Raw genomic sequence first — 23,932 nt, forward strand, 5'->3', positions numbered from 1 at the left:
CAATTTTTCATGAATTTTCATTTAGGCTGGGAGAGCCCTCTTACAGCAATCGATAGATCAAGCTGCTGTCACGCAGTTAGCACCTGGGGGCTGCTGGGAAGCCCTGGAGAAGGCAGGGGACTGGATCAGAGGCAGTTGGTGGTTGGCAACCGACCCCCTCCTCTCCAATACACAAAGTCCATTTTCCCAAGGCCCACAACCCAGCTACCCCTATTACTACCACTGATCATGATAATCACCTTAGAAATAACACAAGATGTTACAGGTCGTTCCTCTACTGCTGTTAGGTGGAATTGCTCAAAAAAAGCACAAATTGCCTTCTGTTCTAACCATTCCCAAATAAAAACTTTCCTTGCTTGTTGTATGGAGTATGTCAAGTCAAGTCAAATATATTTATAAACCACTCCAGACAAGAAAGAGTACTGCACTGCATTAAGCAATTCTGACACAAAATGTATTTTCCATCAGTTTTTCCTAAGTCAGTAATGGAGGGGAAGTGCCTAATCCTGGGGCTATTTCTAAGGTTCACATAAGGTGTTTTGTCTTGGTGTGAATGTCAAAGGAGAGGTCTGGATCAAAGATAACTCCAAGGTTTTTGACAAAACCCTTTAGGGTAACTGTAAAGCCATTGGAATTAAGAGAGATATCTGATAAGTGTGTTCTTCGCTGCTTTAGGCTTGAAATGAACATTTCCGTTTTGTCTGCACTCAGGAGAATTTGAAACGTTTGTAATCCATCTTTTGATGTTTAAAACACAGGATTTTTTTTGGCTGTTATTTCACCAGATTTTATTGCCGTGTAAAGCTGTCTATCTTTTGTGTAGGAGTGAAGGAGAACACCATCTACAGGTATATTACTGAGGGGGAATATGTTACGTGAAAACAACAGAGGACCTAGAACGAAACCCTGGGGGATGGCATAACATACTTTAAAACGGCAGAAGTGTTTCCATCTGGGTTGACAAATTTGGATCTATTACTCAGATATAAGTGAAATCAGTTGAGAACAGTATTGTAGAGGCATTCATGATTTTCTAAATGGTTCAGGAGGGTGTAATGACCAAGTGTATCAATAAAAAAACACTGAAAATCAAATATGTATAGTGAAATCTTGCCTCATAAGCAGTTGTCTAAAATGCAGGGCTATGTTTGAATAGTACTACTACTAGTTAATACAACAGTATGCCATGGAGACCTCCTTCTCTGGCTTACGGAGGAAGGGGGTTTGAGGCCCCTGGGAGCCGCTCGATGGGAAGCCCAGCCTGAGCCTGTTGGGGGGGCTCATCTTCAAAGGTAATGTGATCCACAGTTCAGTTTCTGCCTGTCAGTGTTCGCCAACACAGTCCAGGCAGCCCGTGTCAAATGTCCATCAGGACTTTCATCTGTGCCTGTCGCTCTACCCCCACCCACCTGTGATAGACCCATGTCTGCCATGCCATCATCTCCCTCTGGTACAGTCTGACAGTAGCATAATGTCCAACTCAAAGGTCTGCCGACAACTTCAATACAACTCTTAAGATCCCTTGAGCTATATATCTCAAATTCATCTGAAACCCTTAGTTAAAAACACTCATTCTCTGCAAGTCAGAACATAATCACACCAAACTACATGTCACACATTGAGAGAACACACCAGAGCTTAACTGCCCCTTTTCAAAAATAGGCCTACAGGATATTAAATATTACAATATTGTTAAATATATAATCTTGTTGACCTATCCAGCCAGCTCCTTCAGACATAAAAAAAACTAGAGAACACCAAAATCAGGACAAATTCAATCATCAAATGTGAAGTAATTACAGTAGCCTCAAATTAAATGCTGATTTGTTTTCTGTTTTTCTCTAGCTGTCAAAGTAAATGGAATGCAATGTCCTGTTGCAAATAAATGGAAAAATTATTATCTAGAATAATGACATTATAAAACGTTGTCAGGAAAACAAAATGTCCAAATATTATGTCTCAGTTTGTCTTGTGCTGAATGTAAACCCAGTCTTTCCATCTGGAGGCAGAGGGATCAAGACCTTTCTGAATGCAGCCAAATGATTGATCAAAATATACCAGCTAAACAATTAACAAGGCACTAAAGAGGGGAAATCAGGATCAGTGAAGAAACAGAGTCTTGACTCACATGCTACTTCCAAAGATGCATTGCGGCTGACAGCTTCTCCCAGGTAGTTGCGGGCCACGCAGACGTAGGCGCCCTCATCCGGCTTGCTCCGTCGTCCGTGAACGATGCGTAGGAAGAAAAGCGAGCCGCTGGGCAGCAGCATGCGGTGAGAACGTGGGTCATCTTTGTCCGTTTCCACCCGCTCTCCATCCTTGTACCACTCCACTGTCGGGGTGGGCCGCCCCTCCGCCTTGCAGTTGAGGGTGGCGGGCTCCCCTTTGGACACGATCAGGTCAGAGGGGTGCTCCACAATCCGGGGCGGGGAGTCCTCCTGGCGCAGACGGGATCCTGGAAGAGAAGGCGGAGATGGAATTGATTAGGGAAAAACAGCATACAGAGTTCAAGCGTTGTTTTGGTTCAGTGTTTTTTATCAAACATGCTTTCTGAAATGTTTCAGGAAAGAAGAGCCTCTGCCACAAATATAATTGCCAACGGGTAAACTATCTGGAAAGAAAGGAGGGGGGTTGGGGGTTAAATTAATAAGCACAACTAATAGTTATTGTTGTTTGTTTGTCTTTGGGTTATCATCATGTGAAAGGAGGCCATAGGCTGAGCCCTCTAACCACCAGTTCAACCCAGTCAAAACGCAGCCATCTGCTTCTCTCAACCCTATATGCAAGGGCTCGTGGGTAATTGGACCCAAGGGTGAACAGTGTATGGAGGCGTAGAGACAGCTTACATCTGAACTCCACACACACACAAACACATACACACACACACACACACACAAATTATGCTCATATTTGAGTGGGGTTACAGTGTTTGGCCACAGCCACAAACAAATAATTTTAGCGGTTCCACTGTTATAGCAGTATATGTGTGATGTGAATTCAGTATGCCGGGGTCCAGGCTCTAGTAACATGCTAATCCCCTGGGGTTGAGAACATTGGCCCCAGTCCTTTCTTCTAGGGCTCGCAGTGGGTGAGCTCTGGAAGTCTGGCTGCTATGATAATGCTCCCCCAGTCAGAGTGCTGTGTGCGTCTGTGACCAAGTCTTAACCATGGAGATAAGATGCCATAGGCCACACACACATTTACATCACTGAGGCCCTGGAAGCAAGGCAACAATCAAAGAGTTTGATCCACCGCCAAATAATCAAAGCACAATAAAGGGAAGGGGACTAAGGCTAACTTTTCCAACAATCTTTTCTTCATCCTTTTGATTTTGAACCACTTTCAATACTCTACCAATAACTCCGATTCAGCTGGCAGCCAAATGTTAATCAATCAATACTGAATTAAGTGTAGCGCTGGGCTCTTTGCCTTGAAAATTAGTTGCTGCAGGTGTGCTTGCGATTGAGCCGAGTGGATGACTGTGCCCTTCCCCGGGGCGGTGCAGTGGGGTAATAGGATGATGTGTGCTGTACGGAGGCGCAGTGTACCACAAAGCCCTTTGTGCCTGCGTAAGGGCTAACTGCAGCATGGGATGAAGGCAGAACAGTGGAGGTTCCAGCTCTTTGTTTGGCTGGGTTTGCACATGTTCCACTACCCCTCATACTTGAGTCTCCCATGGGAAGCCAGGACAAGCTGTACCCCCCGTCTCTCTGCCCACCGGTCCGCAGGCAAAAGGACAGGAACAGAGAGAAACCCACTCATCAGCACAAAACACACTTCGAAGACTTTGAGTGTGCCGCATGTGTGTCTGTGCGCATGCACCCACATGCAAACATGCGCATGTGTGCTTTGTGCGAGTGTGTAGTAGTCCATCATTTGTCTTATCAGGGGTCAAACATCAGACAGTGGCATATTGACCTGAACAGGAGGTACTCTGTTGTCTCCTCTTCCTAATTTGGGCTAATTCCCTCCATTTCCCTGTCATTGATTAGTGATCAGGCCTAGTGTCTTGCTCTAAGTGGGGCCACAGACGGGGCTTGTAGTAGAGGGGGTGGGGACCACATTGAGCTCCAGGAGTACATAACCCGATGATCTAATCTCATTGGCTTTGTGTAGAGAACTATAGCTGTACTATTGCTTGTGGAACTCCAAAAATCCATGCTGCCAGCGTTTTTTCCCTGAATGCTACTCTCCCTTTCCCCCCCCCATCTCTTCCACCACTGGTAGGTAACAGTAACCTAGCCAGCAGCCAATTTCCCTGTCAGAGCAGGGGCACAGGGGCAAGTTTGTGTTCTGGCCGTAAGTGACTTAATGAATGAAGCAGTAATTAACATTGTGACATTGATAAATGGAGGGTGAGATAAAGGACGGACTTGGAGACCCCCATCTCCCTCAGAAGGAGTGTCAAATGCACATTTATTCTTATCTCATTGGAGCATCTGCTTCCCCCATAATCCACTGGCCCTGCGGTGGCTTTCCACCCAGGCCAATACGCATGCACAGCACTAAACTGTGGCGACTCCATTCGATTTATATCAGTCTAATTTCTTTAAATCCAATTTGTATTCCAATCTACTGCCTTCTAATCACTTAAACCTTGAGTCTCCATCTGCTCTCCTCTTTCCTGTGGAAATGAACACAGCAGATGCCTCTACAATTGTCCTTTCACTGCCAGGAAAAGCTGAGCCGGGTGCACACAGGGCCAGAGGGCCAGACGTGACTGGTCAGTGTCCTTCCTGAGTAGAGGTGGTCAGTTGTAGAGGTAGAACAGGTTAAAGGCACATCCATATGCTGTGGAATATGTTTTAACAGAAGCCCATCAATCTCAATACAACTGGATAACCTCGACGGTCCCTTCCTGAGCAAACCTCATGTATACATTCATAAGCGCAAACCAAGGTAAAATGTTTGTACTCTGCAAGCGTGTGTGTGTGTGTGTCTGTCTTCCACTGTGTCATGGTGTGGCTCCCCTGCCCTGGCGATGCCCCCATGCGTGCAGTCCAGGAGGATCAAAAAAAGACTAATGTATCTCCCCATCACCCAGCCATCAGGCCAAGCTCCTCACAGAAGTGAAAGTCAATTTTCAGCTTCCTATTGGGCCCCCTTTCTCACTCTCTTTACGGTAAATGGGCTTTCTGTTGCCCTCTTAATGCGATCATTGGTGCTGTGCAATCAAGTGCTCTCTGAGCTGAGGCGAGTGCACTTCACTCGGTCTCAGGGCACACGCTCCAATCAAACTGCTGTGTTTCCCCCTGTCTGCAATAACACCACCATTACTTTTCACCACTGCTGTGCAGTCATCCACTCCTGGAGGAAAGCAGGAACCAGAGAACAAACAAACAAGCACACAGAGAGGATGAAATCAGAGAGGGATTACTGAACCAGAGGCTGCTTCTTTTCTGCCTCTTCTTTCAGTCTACTTATGTCGGCTTCACTGAAATTGGATGCAGTTTCGCAATGCTGCTAGCCAAGCGATACCCACTTAATATTTGAGCCTGCATTCTCAATGTATAGCTGTTTTCTTTCTATGTTCCACATGGCATATCCTGCTACAAATTTGTCTGTGAAATAAAACCACCGACTTGTAAAATCTAAAACATTTTTTTCTAAACAAGATACACAGCGTTGTCATTATTTGGTAATGCCCAGAATAAAAAGAACACTTTAACAATCAGCCCAGCTCTTTCTCCCTAACCCTGTAAAGACTAAAGCAGTGAATCACTACTATATCTCCCTTACAAGTGACCACACACGTAGAGGGGATCTTTTCTATTAACTTTAACACATATTTATTCATGTGTGCAACAGAAGGTCAGGCCTTTGATGATCTTTTTGTAATTATTTTTATTAGCTCCCAGGAGAAATTCTAGCCCACCAACCAAATCAATACCCACACCAGTTTCAGTCAGAGCATAAAAGGAAGGGCTCCCCAAAGAGATATTAGTTATTCTGCCAACAGACATGTGCGCGTGCTGATCACAGGTAACCCATGGCAACCTCGGACCAAGGCAAAAGTTCCAGTCACTGCGGCTCCATAAAACATCAAACTAGAAAACCAAGGTCCAGGCCAAGACTCCGCAATACTATATGATGTGGACTCTAAAATGGCGGAGAGAAAGTGCTGAAACCCAGTACACGGTGTGGTGAACTGAGCGAATACAAAATTGTATAAAAACCTCAAAGAAATTTCAGTAGGAGTGAATTATTCATTAGATCTATGTTGTCCACTCTGAAATATATTCTCCTCAGCCTCCCACTTGTGCTGGCTCCCTCTACCCCTCCTCACCCTCCCACTCCTTCTCCCTCTCTCTATATATCTCTGCCTCTCCCTCCCCATATATATATCTCTCTGTCTCCTTCACTTGCTCCCTGTCCTGTTACATCCTGTCCTCACGGCCAGGGTGACGGAGCCATATCCGTCATGTCATCAGATGGGAAATGCGAGAGAGCGGCAGGGGGAAACTGGGGGTGGCGATAGGATGATGTTACTGGCCGTTCACGCCTCTGCGCTGGCCTGCCGCGACACTTGCAAGCGGCCCGCTCTGCACCCTAGATTCATCTTCTTTACGGGGGGCTGTCAGTGGGCGTCACAGCACAGCGGCTCTAGCATACCCCCAATACCAGACACACAGCTCATCTCTTTGAGGTGTCACAAAAGACAACCTGCTGTCTCTGCTGGAATCCATCCCAGCCCATTGCGTACAGTCAGCAGATACAGAGAGAGAGAGATGGAGGGTGCTCACAGGTGCAGAGCAGATTATAGCTGCATCTTCTTCTATATGAAGAGAAGGAGGGAGCGCCAGCTAGCTAGCAAGCTCACATGATGGGCTCTGTTCCACTTCAGTGCTCTGCATACTGCCCCCCCACCCACCCTCCCCCCTCCCTCCCCACACACTGCTAAGATCTATACACTGAAAGCAAACACAAGGGTAATTCTAGGAGCGGCTCTGAACCTTTCACTGCAGCCAAGCTTGCTTCCAACAAATATCAGATAGTATTCCAGTCTGAGAGAGTTTTCAGGCAGTGTGGTGTGGTGGGGTCTTATTGACTTTGCATCTGTGTATTTGTCCTCTCTCCCTCATGCAGTTAGAGCATATAAATAGATAACGGTGGGAAACAGAATATCAGATTATGTTGCAAAGGGCTGATTCACATACCTTGCATTTCAAGCAGCCTCCCCCTCAGTTTCTTTTTCTTTTTTGCCTACCGACTCTCATCCTCACTCTCCATTCTACTATCGGTTGCTATCAACAGCAAGTGATGCTATCTCTTTTTCAGCAGATGGCCTGTCTGAGCAGAGCTGAGATTGCTGACTTGAAACGAGAGAATAAAGGGGGAGAAAAGGAGGAAGACAAGAAAGGGGGTTTGGATCCCTTTATGGTGAAGTGGAGGTGTGTTGATGAGGGCACTGTTTTGCTCTCTGTCCTATCTATGGGCTGATTAGTGTAAGGAATATAGCATTGGCTCTCTGTGGGAATGTCAGGCCACTGGTAGGGATACTGAACTGTGTGATGCAGATTAAATGATTTCCAATGCCTGGGCCACTCAAGCGCATAGCTCACTGTAACCCCACCTTCCCCGGCCCTCTCTCCTTTCCTGCAGAGCCTTCAGAGCAGCCCGCCCTTAGCCATTTGCCTGCCTGCCTCTGCACTCCACTATGGCAGCAGCCTACATGTATGAGATGTGCGCTTGTGTCAGGAAAGTCAGCGGTTCAAATCCCAGAACCAGCTGGGAAAATTCAAGGCGGGGAAATTGTATGAGCAACAGTACTCTCCCCTCTTTCAAAAACTACTGTCAAGGAACCCTTGAGTTAACGTCCAGTTGCTCCAGTCAAGCTGCTCAGTCGGCAACAGTAGAAAACTATGGTTGTTCTGGGAAACTCCCAGATGTGAATGTAGAACTGTGTGAATGTGAAGCAAGGCATTGCTGAAAAAGAGTGTGCCTGTTCTGCCACCTTTCCCAGGACAAACAAAGCTTAAAAAACACTACACTTTCCAAACATCCTAATACTGCTTCTTCTTCAGCATTTTGTAAAATATATGAAATACTATTCTGACTGAGCTCAATTATGTGTGCAATTAGTCAGTTATGCATGCAGCGATGTTTATGTTGATATGTCCGAGCTATGTGTGTGTGTGTGTGTGTGTGGTGTGCATGCGAATGCAGATGCAGCTGGGCTCAAAGATCACTTCACCAATTCCCTACTTTCAAGTGTGGGCTACTCTAAACAGCCCCTACCTAGGGGAGAGCAATGAAATGGATGGCACCGATTGATTCTCCCTCAAGCATTGTAATCTCTTTACTCCACCTGCATTGCTGAGCTGCCCCAGCAAATTGAATAGGGAGAAATAAATAAGTGCTTTATTGCTTTAGAAATGAAGGTGGAGGGGAGGGGAGGGTAGAAGAGAAGGCCTTCAGGTGTCCATGATACACAGTGTTGAGAGATGAGTGGATAATTGGAGGTGCGCCATGGGCCCCGACCTGTAGCGAACACATTGCAATCTCCCTGCATGTCAATGAGGGCAGTCACCACCTCCGGCCGCCCCGCTGGCCCTGCACCCCGCATGTGAACATGGGGAGTAAGACCTGTAACCACACACCGTCCAAGTGACAGACTGAGGGAGCAGAGCAAGCTAATCAAATGGCCCTTATAGTTCACTGTTTGTGTTTTTTTAAGCTGCACCATAGCAAGCCCAGATGAGATTTATTAAATTTCTATTCCATGGGACACTTCATCTGGTCTGGCTTAGGGCTAGAGGGTCAGGGGTTCTAGCAGTAAGTGGATGAAGAACTCATTCAATTTACTCGGGGCCATATATTTGTGCTAACACAAAAGCAATGGGCTTTGATGGTCATTAATGGTGCTCACATACACACACACACACACACACACACGCCCACACACCCACGGCCACGGCCACCACTCCTAAATGTCATAATTCTACCACTGGCTGTGTGTTACGGGGGCCTCTAAATGACTAATGCCTCTGAGCAGCTCTCCAGAAAAATCATCATAATCCTGGAAGTGGAACTAGAGAGTTCAAACGTTCAGGGCTGCGATTAAGGTTTTCTTCCAATCTCCAGCGATGGTTGTGACATTTGGCTCGTGCCCTGTTCTGCACTGAGACTTCCACAACAAAGACAGTCTCACCAGGAGCCATTATATAAATCAACTCTCCCCTGGTCATGGTGGCTAGATTTATACAGCACTTACAGTACAGAGTACAGAGTCTGTACAGTCCCACGGCACATTCGTGGTATTGACATATAGACCTAATTAATTGACAATTTATTTGAATGTGATTCAGCTTTCTGTCTCCCTAGTTTCTCTTATGTGGAGCATACAGTAACATCAGGCTACTTGGTTAGTTAATGTTAGCACTGAACTGTAATTAATAGCATATACATAAAAGCACTGCTTATACAACAATGTGATTTATAATACCATGCCAGAATATGCCTTGTTTTACAATCATGAAAAGATTTATCTACATAAAAATGTAGCAACCACGTCAACCGTGCTGTGGTAAAAAGATTCACACAAAGACCGAGGATAAAGGCAACAGAATACACAAATATACCAGGGCAAAATAATGGAATTATATCTGTAATATATAAAAAAAGCCTGAATATCAATATACTCAAGTGTGGGGCCCTGGGCCGCTGGGCTGGCCAGACATGTTGACTGCCCTCATTGACATGCAGGGAGATTGCAATGCGTTCACGAAAGGTCAAGTCCCACGGAACACCTCCATTTATTACACAATCTATAATAATCGTCTGCTTAGCTAAAACACTGGTTGGGTAAGCGATGGTGTATAGTTTTGAGTGTCCAGGTGCTTCCATAGGGTTGGACTCTAGGGTTAGGTAAAGGGAAAGGAAAGGCAGTGGGCCGTCATGGCTGGGTGATCCATAGACCAGGCTGTGGGATGGGGATGGTGGAACAGGACATTTATTCACTGGCTCCACCACTCTGCGCTGCATTACTGCCGCACTGGGCTGCTGCTGCGTGTGACGGATGTGTGTTTGAGTGTCGTGCTCTGGCTGTCCGTCTTCACACACCTCACACTGAGAGACAGCTCATGCATTTTCATCAGCGGGCCTGACCTCATCTTTAAGACACTGGTGAGACACTCGACTCAGGCACCGCTGTCTCACAAACACTTCACAATGAAGTACAGTGTGTTCATGTTGCTGTTTTTAATCACAAGTAAAAAAAGAAGGAATGAGGGAATAAATCAATTGATACTGCAATCAAAAGTGAGTAGTAATATATCATCGACTAACAGGTATGTGAATTAGTGTGTGCATGTTCTAAACTGATGATGATGTTTTCTGCATTCAAGTTATTTGCATTCCATGGAAGGCATGCTTGTTTGTTCCTGTTACACAATAAATGCTTGCATAAGTGCAATCAGAGTGTGTGCGTATGTGTGCAAGTGTGTACCTGTGTGCATGCTTGCGTGTGTGCGTGCATTTGCACCTATGTGCATGTGCCATTATTTGTATGTGCCGCTGTGAGTCATTCAACCTTGACATCCCTCCCTTCCCAGAGGGCGGGGTGAAGGCAACAGGATACAGAGTGATTAGACGCTTCCCCAAACACAAATCTTTACTGCCGCATGCAACATGAAAACACTGATAAGCCTAACATGCTGTCTCTAGCACTGAGTTTACGGCACTACAGACGTGTGGTATACTCAATCCTTCAATCCTGACTTTCTATCTCCATTTTGGCATGCTCTTAAGCTAATCAACTTCTGCTGGGATAAGAATGCTTGTCACATCCACACTGCAACACAGGAATCTGTTCTTCACAGAGCGTGTTTGCGTTGGCTGGGCATGTGCCATTGATCAATAGGGGTTCATTCACTATCATCTAATCATCAGGGATTATATAACAGTAATCAGATCAACGTTTTCTGGCTGTCGGCTCTGTCTCAAACTCTTAATCGTCTGTTTGGGAAACAGGGACGCTGAGAGAAAAGAGCAGGGATTAAACGTGTGTGTGTTGGGGCCCGGCGGGGTATAGGCACAGGTGTGTGTTCTGTAAGTACAGGTGTGTGAGGCAGGTGAGAGCCTCGGCCTCTCTCTTCACCTCGCAGTCAGCATGCTCGATAAATCATGTCACTCCTCCCCCATCCCCACCTCTACACTCCCACTGTAGGGACCATCGCAGGTGCACTACAACCCCCTCTCTGTGTTTGGATTCCACCCTCATGGACGTTGCGGGTGGAAAAGATAATTCTGCACGTATATGTGTGTGTGTGTACGTGTGAGAGAGAGAGAGAGAGAGAGAGAGAGAGAGAGAGAGGGAGATGGAGTGATTGGAAATAATGAGGAAAGACACTTATCCTTCAGTGCAGCCTACCTCTTAATATTAAATCTCTCTCTTTCCTCATGTAATTTCTCATCTCTTGGTCTTTGTTTCTCTAGGCAAAAGCAACCAGGCATTAGGTCTTTTTCTGCTCTGTAAATGTCAGGGGTATGCTTGGCTGCGGCCTAGCAAAGCGGAGGTAAAACGGGGGAAAGCGGTATTATCTCCCCTACGTTTTGCTATTCTCACAGCACAATCAGCCATGTGCGTTGTCTGACACTGACATTTTCTCTCCCACTTCTGCAGAATGTAAAGGCAATAACCACCGTGAGCTCGGAATTTAAAATAGCTGCACGTCCCGTTATTTCTGCCTGATCACAGCGCAGTATTTATACCTAAAAAGGAGGACCTCAAAGTCTATTCGGTTGTGTGCTGAATGTGTGGAGTGATGGCTGCTGAAACGTGATCCGCAGAGTAGCTGGTCCTGGCTGTTAAAATATCATAGGAGTTGACAGGCCACGTCACTGGTGAAGTAACACTCATCGCACACGCATGCACACGCACACAGAGAGACCGTGACCTGCAACCTGACTCTCATTATACAAACACTCACCCCATTCTATTTCTTTCTGTTCATTCACTTCTTCTTGCGCTCACCACCTTCGAGTCTCTCACTGTCTTTATTCTCCACTCATTTTTTGATGTTAATCAGAGAGTAAACAGTGCTCTTCGATGTGAGAAGGGAGCGTGGCCCATGTGACAGTGATGAGAGCATGGGAGACAGTGGAGAGGAGCTTCCTGCAGATCCCGGGTTGAAGGCTCATCATTACAGCAGTCCCATTCCAGCAAATGAACCTCAATTACAATAACGCTGCCTAAACGCTGCCAACTCAAGCAGAACAATCACATTTGGGGCGAGACATTACAATGGGTCTTACACAATGACCTCAGCCTGCCTCATCATTCACGTACACTATTTTAATCTGGGCTTACTTTCCATTATAGGGCAGTGCTTTAGACCTTTCTCATTCAATCATGACCATCAAGAGCACTGTTAGTCTCCAGGGAGCTTCAGTATTAAAGCCTCATCCTCACCAATTCCCACGAAAAGAATGTGTTGTTTAACAAATATTCTCTCAATTTTTTAAATTTGATTACATTATCTCTCTCTCTCTCTCTCTCTCTCTCCCTGTTGGTTTCTCTCTCTCAGACACACACACACACACACACACACACACACACTTAGGGTGTGAGTTTCCCTTGACTCAGCATTAGTGAAACCACAACCCTGATGGCGGGTGGAGAGCTGTACACTATCTAGGCCACCAAAAACCCCAGGTGTCCATATCCGTGGCCCCTTAGATAAGTTTCAGTTGGGTCACACTTCAGCACCCCCCAGTGTGTCACCCCACATGGATGTGATGTCACCAGCTCCTAGATCAGACACAAGTATGCAGGGGTCCTCAGAATAGCAGGGGTCAGGAGTGAATGTCTACTATGCTAAGCATGTTCTATTCCAGCTTCAAAAACAGCACAGTTGAGTCTCAGAGACAACCAGACCTGGAAACAGACAGCTGCTCACCAACATATTGGAAAATATCTCCTATCTAGATCGAACTGATTCTCTAAAGTTCTTCGACCCATTTTTTCAGATATAGCATTTTCCCTCACAACAATCCTTCTCTCTTCCAGCCTTGGAAACCCTCCACAGTCACTCTCTCCCCCATTCCTCCCATTCTGCCTCCATCTCACCTTTTCTCCCCTCTCCTACACACTAGCAGTATTAATCACAGCACTCTAAACAGTGACTGACGCCATTCACAAGGCTTGGCTTTGTTGGCTATGCTGCCCAGTGAATACAACTCCAGACCTTTTTGTCTGCCTAAGTGGACTCTTAGAGGAAGCTCCTCCCTCTCCAAGGACCCTCAGATTACCTCTGAAAGGCTGGGTGATGGGTAGTTCTGCAGGGATGGAGGGGCAGAGCAAGGGAGAGGGGGAGGAGGGTGACAGGCAAATGATTGGGAAGAGAGATTCACTGCTCCCGGGGAGATGTGCACCCCTCTCCCTCCGGCCATCTAGCCATGCCATCAGCCAGCGCTTAGCAACCAGTGGGCTTGGCTGAACCGAGAGTGAAGGACAGCAAAAAAGGTGAAAGAAAAAGAGAGTGAAAAAGAGAAAGATTCAAATACCAACAAAAATGTGACTAGACATGCTGACTACAGGAAGAGGCCATGCGGACTGCTAAAATACAATATAAATCGCCATCAAAACCAAAACTCGGAGCTGTAAAGAACAAAAGCGGGAGTTGACAGGTAAAAGAAAAAGGGGCTTTTCAGGCTCCTGCATTCAATGACAACAAAAACTGGGCTTTGCGTACTGCTAAGTTGTACAAACAATACAAAGCAAACACAAGTGTGAATCATCACTCACAGCACAGCAAGTGCTGATATAATGCTTCATTATGTGACTGTTTAGTACTAGCGTGTATGTGTGTGTGTGTGTGTGTTTGTGTGTGTAACTACTGTAACAAGGTGTGCCCTCTCCAGAGGTAGCAATAAACATGATTCAGACTTTAGGTTTATGAAATTTAAAAAGTTATACATCTTGCTTCCTCCCATCACTCCATTAACTCGCATATTGGACCAATCCCAATCAGGCTTTCCACCTAAGCTCTCCTATTTTGATGATTTATGTGAGTCATCACATTTACTCTGCAGTTGAGGCTGTTTTAATTCCTCCATTAAACCAGCTCCCTTGTAGGCCAATGATTCCCAGGAAGCCTTGTAAAATCGTAAAAAAAAAAGATGCTGACTTAGCACTCCATGTTAGATTGGATGAGGAGGACTGAGGCTCGACTTTTGGCTTTCCACCGGCTAGAGAAATTAAACAGTATCAATCTCATTTGCAATCAACAACATCATCGTTATTAAAGATTAATCAAACAAATGGGAGGTAATGAACTGGGGCAGTGTCCCAGCCTGGGTTTAAGCCGGCTTACACTACAATGCAAAATCATAGCCCTGAAATCCAAAAGCAAAATCTCCACATGCAGCAAAGCCATCTACAGTGCAGAATGTTGCAGTACAACACACTCGCCAATCACCTCCCATTCAGTGAACCTCCCATTCACAGGTTTGAACTACTTTCTGTTCTATGGGAATTTTATTACTAAAATGTGATTTAAGAGAAGACCATTACTTTAATTATTATCTTCTTTGGAGAAAATGCTCTCACTCTCTTCTGTATCAGATGGATCACCTGTAGCCAGTGTTATACAACCTGAGAATCATTCATATCTAGATATTTAGATTGACTGGAATAGACAATCTCAGAGAAAAATGTCTCTCAGATGCCAGTACATAAGTGGTCATCATTTGGTGTTAAAATTGCATGCCAAAAGCATATGCATATCATTCAAAAAATGAATTATACAGCAGGTGTTAAACTGTGAATGCCATGGGCTGGGAGTGCTAATATTTCTGTTGCAGAGGAAATATTCACCTCATCCCTGCCCTAATTTTAATCCTTTGATTGGCGATTATTAGCTTTAAATGACTATTAAATAGAAATCCGTTGAATTCTCCTTATTCGCGTAGGCCTATTGCTTTCAGCTTATGTTTAAGGAATAGATAAACAAATGGCTTTAATTCATGTTGAGGTGAGGTGAAATACAGGCTACTTTTATAAAACAAATAAGTTTAATAATAGAGTTCCTTGATTGCAGCTTTACATTTGGCAACCATAACAGTTCTTCGACCATGAAAACTCCATGAATCAAATGTAATTTTTATCTGTCAAACACACCGTTAGGTAATGACATAAAATAACAATATTCCTCACAACATCAACTAAGTAGGAAATGACAAGTGGAGAGTGCCAAAGGCAGTGTCTGGCATCATGAATTGCACAGTAGGTGCAAAACAGAACTGAATGTTTGTTAATACGTCCAAGAGAAAGTTTTAAACAGCAAGACATGGTAGACAACTTACCATCAACTTGAAAATACAGTAATCCACCAACAAGGATGAACGCTAGCGGACCCATACTAGCATATTAAACATCCACGGCTGGTGCGCAAATCCTTGAATTCACGGGGGAAAATATGTCCAATATGACAGGCAAGTCTATTCCTTGTGTATGGAAGTTAGAAATAGGTCCTAGTTACTGACAAAAGCCAGTATCGGTGTCCAAGAATTGAGAGGATCCATTAAATAGTGGGTCACCCACAGCTCGGGGTAGACATATCCACAAAACCTTGAAACCAAATCAGTCACTCGCGATCTTTTACTATTTCCCCTGCTTGTCCCGTGAGTTGATCCGCAATCTTTTGCTATTTTTTCCAAGATGACCTAAACTACGCGAATACAAGCTGAAGCCCACACAACCTACAATATTACTAATTTAAGTCCACACTGAAAAAAAAAAAACATGCGCTTCCTCGCAGGTCCTCGGTTCCTTGAGACGCGTCTCCAGCACCTCACAAATCTTCAGCGATGTCTCCACAGTTCAACACATGGTGTGTCTGATACCAAAACTGCAAACCAGCCCTTCAGTCTCATGCATCTCCACAAAGTGGTTTTATTACAAACGGAACCCGCTCTCAAAACACCCATGTGCTTAGCCAGAGCTAAAGCACTGTAAATGTACAGTCAAGTAGATACTGCAAGTCAGTTCAACATAGCCTTATCCTCCCTCTATCTCCCTCTTGGATTCAATAGCGCTGCCACTAGGAGCGCACGGTCTATGCGCACTCGGCACAGCCGCAGCCCGCAGACTGAGGCTCGACACACTTGAACAAAACAGGGATCGGTGCGGGAGGAGAGCTGCGAGCAGGGAAGGGAGTAGTAGACTGAGGAGAAGGAAAAGTCGAGGAGCACTTGGATCTCAGTCCAAAGCGGTCTGAAGTTCAGAAGAACTGAGCCTAGGCTAGTGAATCCTTTCTACAGGCAAGCAACGATCATTATTGTAACCAGGGGTGTAGTGGAGTGGACGGTAAACCCACATAAACTCTGTTTATACACCTTTTTATTTTTATTTGAGTATACCCACCCTTTACAGCCTTTCATAAATCTGTATGACACCAATTCATAGCATTCTGTACATAGTAAGTAGTATCTCACTGATGAAAGCTAGTCTATATGAAGATCGATAGATATGTGAAGATTTTAAAATATTTAAAAATGATTTAAAAAAAAAAATCTTTGTTGTTGAAATTGGTAGTTGTTTGCTTTATGATAATCACAGATTGGAGGTCATAGTATATCCACCTCATTTACTATAACATCACCGGTTGTAACCATTACATCTGTATCGTTCTGCCCATGACTCATGGACACATTTTGGCAATTCATTGTGCAAAGAAGCCAACAGGTATGCAATAACAACGGGTAAAGTGCATGGTAAAATATTGATTTATCGATCAGTTTAATGATCGTTCGAATTTTTGATAAGGAAAAAATATATAATTTGGCACAGGGAAATCATGTAGACAGGAGGATAAAAAATATATTTACTACTCTGCTATACACTATAATACTGTGGCATTAATAGTCAATAGATTTGATCGGATGTGTTGGACGATGTGTATGCATATTAAAGATGCAGAGAGAGAGAGAGAGAATATGTTGAATATTGGGTCGACAGTAATTTATTCAGACACTGAAGCAGAATTATAATTTTGATCTCAGTCAGGAATCAATTTCTGATTGACCGAGGCCCTGCACTAAGATGGAGAGAAAAGCCTCTCTGCCTCCGTCTTTTTTCCTGGATAAAGTTATTGAAAATCCTAATGTACAAACTGAAACAGACTGAATACAGTAAACAGGGTGGAAAAAAAAAACAAAAAACACTGCAATCACACGCGTTAATTAGGGACGTGGAGGTCTAGAGTGTATCTGTTTAACATATTGACTCGCCGTGCGGAGAAACTGGGTTAATGTAAATGGACGTGTCATGCTGTGCAGTGCCTCGGTCAGGATACAAGCTCTGTGCTGCTGCAGGGAGAGCGGGGTCTTGTACCTGGCCGCACTACTGCCAGCAACCTTTTAGGCTTCATGTTGTCTTACCATGTTCTTATAGAGTGAGCTATGAGCTGTGAGCTCCCCCTACTGGTCTCAGTCATAACAATCCTCCAGTCAACAGGCTTTTTAATATTGCCCTATCTCAAGTGATATAAAAAGAAGAGACAGCTATACAGCCCCAAAAGCAGTATTTTCTGGAGCAATATTAGTGACATAACACCATAATGTCATTACACACATATTTGTGTTTTTTGAGCAGCAGAGTTGAGCAGCTTTGATAAATAGTAATCTTGCGAAGCTTCTTCAACACACATGAAGAAGCTTCATAAAAACATAAAATTAAAAAAAAACTACAATATGGTGTAGCTATAGCAGGCTGTGTTGTGCAATTACAGCATCCCTTCACATGGATTATAAACAATCATTCTGACTATGTTTTCCAAAGAATATACTGAATACAATTTGCTTAATTCAACATTAAATGAACAATCATGAAGACTCTTTTCAAATACAGAAAATAAGTTTGACCAAACACACACAAAGAGATGTAGGATTGGATCTAACAAGTTGGCACAGATAGCAGGTCTTTTTGTACCTGAACAGACACAACACCAGCAGGAACACAGCCTAAAAGGCTTGAATTTCCCATTTTATGATTTTACATCAATGAAAGCCATAGAACAAAGCTCTCAAAAATCAAACACAGTATTTGCCCTGAAGCTGCCTTAGAAAACCATACTCTCCCAATAAAAATACAGAGACTAACACCATGACAAGACTGCTTTGGGTAAGGGAACCACTTCTATTGCCTTTAATAATAGCTCTGACTGCTCATGGTTTTTTCTTCTGTTTGTTTGTCAAGCTGCATGTTCAAGCTTGCCCTATAAAGGCCTTACTGGCAACAGCGACATGTTGTAAGTTTGCTAGTTTGCTCCCTTTGCAGGCTGCGCTGTCAGCTGGCCAGACACAGTGATTTGTCTTCATATTTTAATATGTTTGTGAGCTGAATGCAAATGCCATCTTCTCAGTGCCTCCACTCTGTCCTAGATTTTATGTTCGCACACACACACACACACACACACACACACACACACACACACACATAGCCAGACAAAAATTTATTGTGTCATCAGTGTTGCTGAAGGTTCAAGACGAATAAAAGAAAAAAAAAAAGAATTGGAAAAAGGTCATTTACTAAGAAGAAAAGCCCTCTTCAAACATAAACAATGGAGTGTACGGCTTCATTGATGGAAAAGTAGAGTGTAATTCTCCTTCATGCCAAGCCTTTTTATTCCCCACTCTCAATCAGCTCACTGTATCTCTGTAGGGGAGGTAGTGCTATTCCCTGGGATTCTGAATTTCAGCTGAAAGTGGATTTATTTTAATTAAAATGGAGGGAATGTTTACTCAGGGCCAGGCATGTTACATAAAAATGAGATGGTGGGGCTAAACCAGCGAATGATAACTCATGGACACACTAATATGAGCTTATCCTTCATTCCACTGTTGGAGGAACGTCCTAAATCTTTTATTAGTACGACACTGACAATATTACTGACAAACATAATGTCTTCTAGGTTGACTAGTTTTTTTAATTTAAAAAAACTGAGAGCATGCAGATGAGCTATAACAACACACAGATGGGGGCGTGACGTCAATGAGGAGAAAGCAAAGTGAAAGTAGTGGTTTGTATTTGTTCAGCAATGAAGATGAAAACTTGCCATAGAAATTAAAAAAGGGGGGAAAACTCATGGAGGAAAAATATGCTCCTGCATGCAATTATCTCCTCTCCTTTTTTTTCTCCATCCCTGCAGTGACAACTTCCACCTACAACCATATGCTGAAATGGATCATTTGTTTCAACCTAAACAAATCATGCCTCAGTTACTGTCAAGTTTCTGTGCAATTATGTGTTTTTAATTAAATCAAAACTAATAATCAATCAGATAATTTGCCATTATTGTCCTCAGACCATCTGGTCAGGATGGATCTTGGGTGGACCCATTCATTATGAAGGTTGTTTGGCTTGGCCCACATCCATCCTCGTACATTTCTCAAGTGACATGCCTTCAATTGGTCAAGTTGATTCTTAAAGTCCTACAACATTAGCCGTAACATATAATAATAACATTGAAATAATATTAAATTGAAAAATGTCTTCTACTACCCAATACACAAAATATTCTGTTTTATAATAGGTCATTATTCTATACAAGATTGAGGAACTTGATGCACAGCAGGACTTGATGAATTTGTCTTTCAAATTTGGAGTGCTACACACCCTTTAATTACTACATCCTCTAATTATTGCTGCTGATGATTAAGGAGATTTTATCCACCGGCTCAGTTCATATAGTGAAGTAATGTGACAATGTGGTGCTCTGGTGTTGCGTTTGCTTGTAGCTAGAAAGGGAAGCTGTGGATCAATAGGGGGTCCCCGAGTGGAGAGTGTGATATCTACGAGACAATCGGGAGTGTACAACACCAGCACACCCCCCGGGGGTCTGGCGGAGATCCAATCCAGAGACGACATTTGCTGCATTTTAATTGCATGTAACGAAGATACATTTCAAATGCAAACCATGAATCAAACGCACACAGTGAAAAAATGTGTAGTTTCAGCAAAGCCGCTCCTCCCGCGTGTCTGGGGGAGAGAGAGGAAAGTGTTTTTAATTGTGTGCCAGGTCAGAGGTTCAGGTAGCAACATCACTCATGATCAGATCAGAGTGGTATTTGGGGAGCTCTTAGCTGGATATCTTTCATGGCTGAGTATCCCCTTACTGGGTTTGGGCCTCTGTGTGGGGATGATTAGGAGCTGGAGGTGGGGGTGAGGGGCGTGTGAGGAGAGGGACGATGTGTGGAGGGGTGATTAATGTAGATGTCAGTAGCGGCCCTCCCTCCTCTGCTCCCCCCCCCCAGCATCCGTAATGACACCTGGGGAAGGCAGAATGGGCCTACCTGCAGCCCAGGCTCCCTCAGCAGGGCATGATTCTTCCCCATGATCCTCCTCTGTCAGCAGTCCTGTCACTGGGCTCGGATCAGGCCCTTATTAATGGGCCTCTATGTCACACATAGATATTAAGCTGTGCTCCGCTCCGCACTATCCTCGGCAATAACACAAAGGCACACACACAGACACACACCAACACAATCGTTCTTATACATGTGATACACAGATATAGACACACACACAGAGAGACAAACACACACTCGCGTGGCTGCACACACACACAAACACTCATAAAAAACACTCATAACTCATGAACCCATCACTACATGCACGTTAACATCCACTGAAATATTATTTCCTTATTTAGCAGGTTTTGCCCATTCCCTTCCAGCATGACAAAGAATCCATATATCTATTACACATTTCTGTTTCCCCTCCCCTTCAACTCTCTTGAATACACACTACACATTAAACCCAGCACAAAATTATGCTGAAAAAGTGACAAACCTCTCAACCATGATGCATTGCCCAACAATGCACAGCACTTTGCTCTGCAGTGGATAAAATCCATGCTATCAGAGAAGGTGAGACGGCCATGGAGTAAGGTCTCAGTAAAACCAGTGTCCAGCTTACTGTTTAGAGAAATGTGGGAGGCTGAATATGGAGAGACCCTTAGTGAAGTAACTGGCCAAGCCTCAGCTGCCAGGACTGCTTTTCCTATTCAGGCTTGTGGCTTGAATACGATACATGGGAGAGAGAGAAATTTGTAAGCACCTCAGTTTCTGGTGACATTACACAAGTCAACAGATGTGGGTTTATCCAGGCCAATAAAGCATAGAGAGGAAGCTGCTCTCAGAGCTACGGCACGTTAAGTTCTATACTCTCTGATACTCCCTAAGAGGGGCTTAAGGACAGACACGCAGACCGACCGAGAAAAGTATGGAGGACACGACATCTGAGCTCAGTGTGGAGAGAGGCCTCTATCAGCAGGACATGAACTCTGTATGTAATGCATCGCCCCGTCTTCCTCTGCTTTCACTGCAAGGCGGAGGAGTGAGGATGGAGGCAGCCTATCAAATGTTGCAAAAACGGTGGATTACTGTGTGAGTTTACCTGCTTTTCACATCATGTTTAGCCGTGTACCTGTCCTGTTCTTCTCTCTAGCTTTCATGTCAGGTTTAGTAGTAAATAAGCTAGTTAATAGTATTTGTGTTTGTTTGCAAATTTCAAAAGGACATGCGGCTACTATGAAGCAAAATATGGCACATAGTAGAGCATATTCACATGTGCCCATGTCTACCAATACACAGACATGGAAATGCCAGGAATTTGCTACTTCATGGAGGAGAAAACTCCATATGAACTTTGAATAGTGAGAAGGTTTTCTTTAACCAACCATGCCTCAGCTGCACATAGTCTGAGCGAGTCTGAGGGGTTGGCTATGACTTACAGTATATAAAATACAGTATATTCCTATAATGAGGAAAAGACCAATAGAAACAACTGTGATGATCTTGTAGCTAAGGAAATACTGTGCAAGAGCTTTGCAATGCTGCTCCAAAGAGTGAACCAAGATAAACAAAAAGCTCATATTTCATGTGTAAGCTGAACTTTTGTGTTTAGTCCCACACTCAGACTGTAACATCAGCACCCATTTTCTTCTCCTGCCCTTCTAACTCCATTGACAGAAAACCCAATGCTGATTCCATACTAATCTGTCCAGCAGCCATGCCTCAAAGCCTGCTATGGCAGCTAACTCTCCAAAAGCAAAAGACTTTCAAACAAATGTGGGGAAACTGATTTGATTTATGACTTATGTGTTTTTTACTGTGGAGGCTGAATGCCCTGGGAGGTGGAGGAGGACTGGCTACTGTACAAAAAGGGGGAAACTGAGTTCATTCCATTCACTATAAAGAATGCCCATTCTAAGTCAAGTCAATAATGTAAAGGAATTGATGTTGAGATGAAAAGAACATTATATCAATTATTCTGAAGTGATTTCATCTCTTGATAGCATTAAAAAAAAAAAAAATCCCATATTTATGTACAGTACAACACACCATTTCAAGACAAGAACACATCTGAGTTGCTCATCAATATCAGTTGGGAGCAGACATTCCTTAGCTCAAAGTCTGGTTGTCTTCTGCATGTAGTTCACTCTTCCAAAAATAAAACCGGGCTTCCCAAACTGCTAAATGTCCCATGACCTTAATGGGAGGCCCAGACATGGCCTGTTTGGTGTTGTGAGTTGTTCTACACCTGTGGATCGGGCAGAGGAAGAAGCTAGTCTTTATTACCTCTGGCTGCTGTAATGATGGAGTGAATGTGGCAATAATTCACACCTGAGCTCAGAAGAATTCCCCCAGGTAGGCTGGAGCATCTGTCCACAGGTATCTTGGGAACATCTTCCAGACAAGAAGACAATGTCAGCAGCTCTCAATCGGTGTGCATGTGATGTGGAGTGAGCTGTCATGAGATTTTGAGCAAACATAAATAAAAAACATATCTAAAAAAAATAACTAACAAAAAACTATACACATTATTATTAAGATTCAATTTACGGAACTTTAAGATAACACTATTTCATTCAAAACTAATACAGATTGGACACTGTCCAGCAGTTCAATGCATTTGCTAGTCCATTAGGATGATCAAACTAGGCTTAAGAGGATATTTCAAAGCAGCTGCTAAGTCACAGGGTAATGGGACCCTCCTGTTGCACCCCTCCTCACAACTGTGAAAATAGATTCTTTAAAGTACACCATGAGCTAAATTCAGATACAGGGAATCCAGACTAAACTCCACAGGATTATCTGTCTCCTACCTCCATTTTTTTTTCTTTTTCATGTCAACCTCGCTTTCCCTCCCACTCTCACTCTATATTCCAGCCCTGCTTCGTCTTTAACCAGATTCCTGTCATTTATGGAATTTCTCTGCCTAGGTGAAAAACAGCCCACTCCCAGGGTCCTGAGAGCTGCAGCTCATTAGCTGGCCTGCTTTTCCTGCTTTTCTTAATCTGCCTCGGTGGAAACTCCTCTCAACTGTCATCCCCCACCTAGGGCAGACCTAGATAACAGGGTGCTAGTCATTGTCACGACAGGACAGGGTAAACAGTTTGCTTCAGTGAGCGATGGGCAGCAGCCGCTAATGAGTGAGAAGTGAATACTTGAGCTCTGACGAGTCAGAGGGGAGGGAATGAGAGGGAGGGAGGAAGGGAGGACAAGAGCTTCTCAACCATCTCTCTAACCCCCTTCCTTATCAGTTAGGACATTGGCCTTCCTCTCCAGTCCTCCTGCTCAGACCCACAGCTACAGACATCATTAGCAGCACTCTCAGCATGGACTCAGACATTGTCAATCCCTTAGCCTTGCACAACTGACAGAGGGCCAAAGACCGGCTTCATGTTAGGCGTGGGGAAACCAAAACACTCTCAGTCCTATGGACAATTGTCTTTGTTAAAAAGGCAAGCTATCTTTATTTTCAGGCAGCTATTGTACCCCTCGACACTAAATTTAATTAAGGCAGGGCTGCAGTCCTGTAAAAGAGGACCCAAGCACATGTACTTGTTTAAGGTATCAATAACAATAATTCAAAGTCAATTCTTGTGTCCTTGTTGAGAACTTTCTTGCAGATAATTGCCAAGTC

At 44.1% G+C, this 23,932-nt stretch overlaps 1 protein-coding gene across 1 annotated transcript in view; it reads right to left on the bottom strand.

Annotated features, from left to right (window-relative positions):
* robo2 (roundabout, axon guidance receptor, homolog 2 (Drosophila)) overlaps positions 1 to 16,003 on the bottom strand; it is a 164,206-nt gene extending 148,203 nt beyond the window's left edge. The window contains 2 exon segments of the mRNA XM_071524663.1: positions 2,129 to 2,455; positions 15,307 to 16,003. Coding sequence (XP_071380764.1) covers positions 2,129 to 2,455; positions 15,307 to 15,361 — 382 coding nt within the window. The 5' untranslated portion in view covers positions 15,362 to 16,003.
* Between the last annotated feature and the right edge of the window lie 7,929 nt (positions 16,004 to 23,932).

The sequence above is a fragment of the Centroberyx affinis genome, unplaced genomic scaffold (assembly GCF_046629955.1).
Source record: "Centroberyx affinis isolate AG114_WGS23_722 - 3 ecotype Tasmania unplaced genomic scaffold, CSIRO-AGI_Caff_v1 ptg001219l_1, whole genome shotgun sequence".
Lineage (NCBI taxonomy): Eukaryota > Metazoa > Chordata > Actinopteri > Beryciformes > Berycidae > Centroberyx > Centroberyx affinis.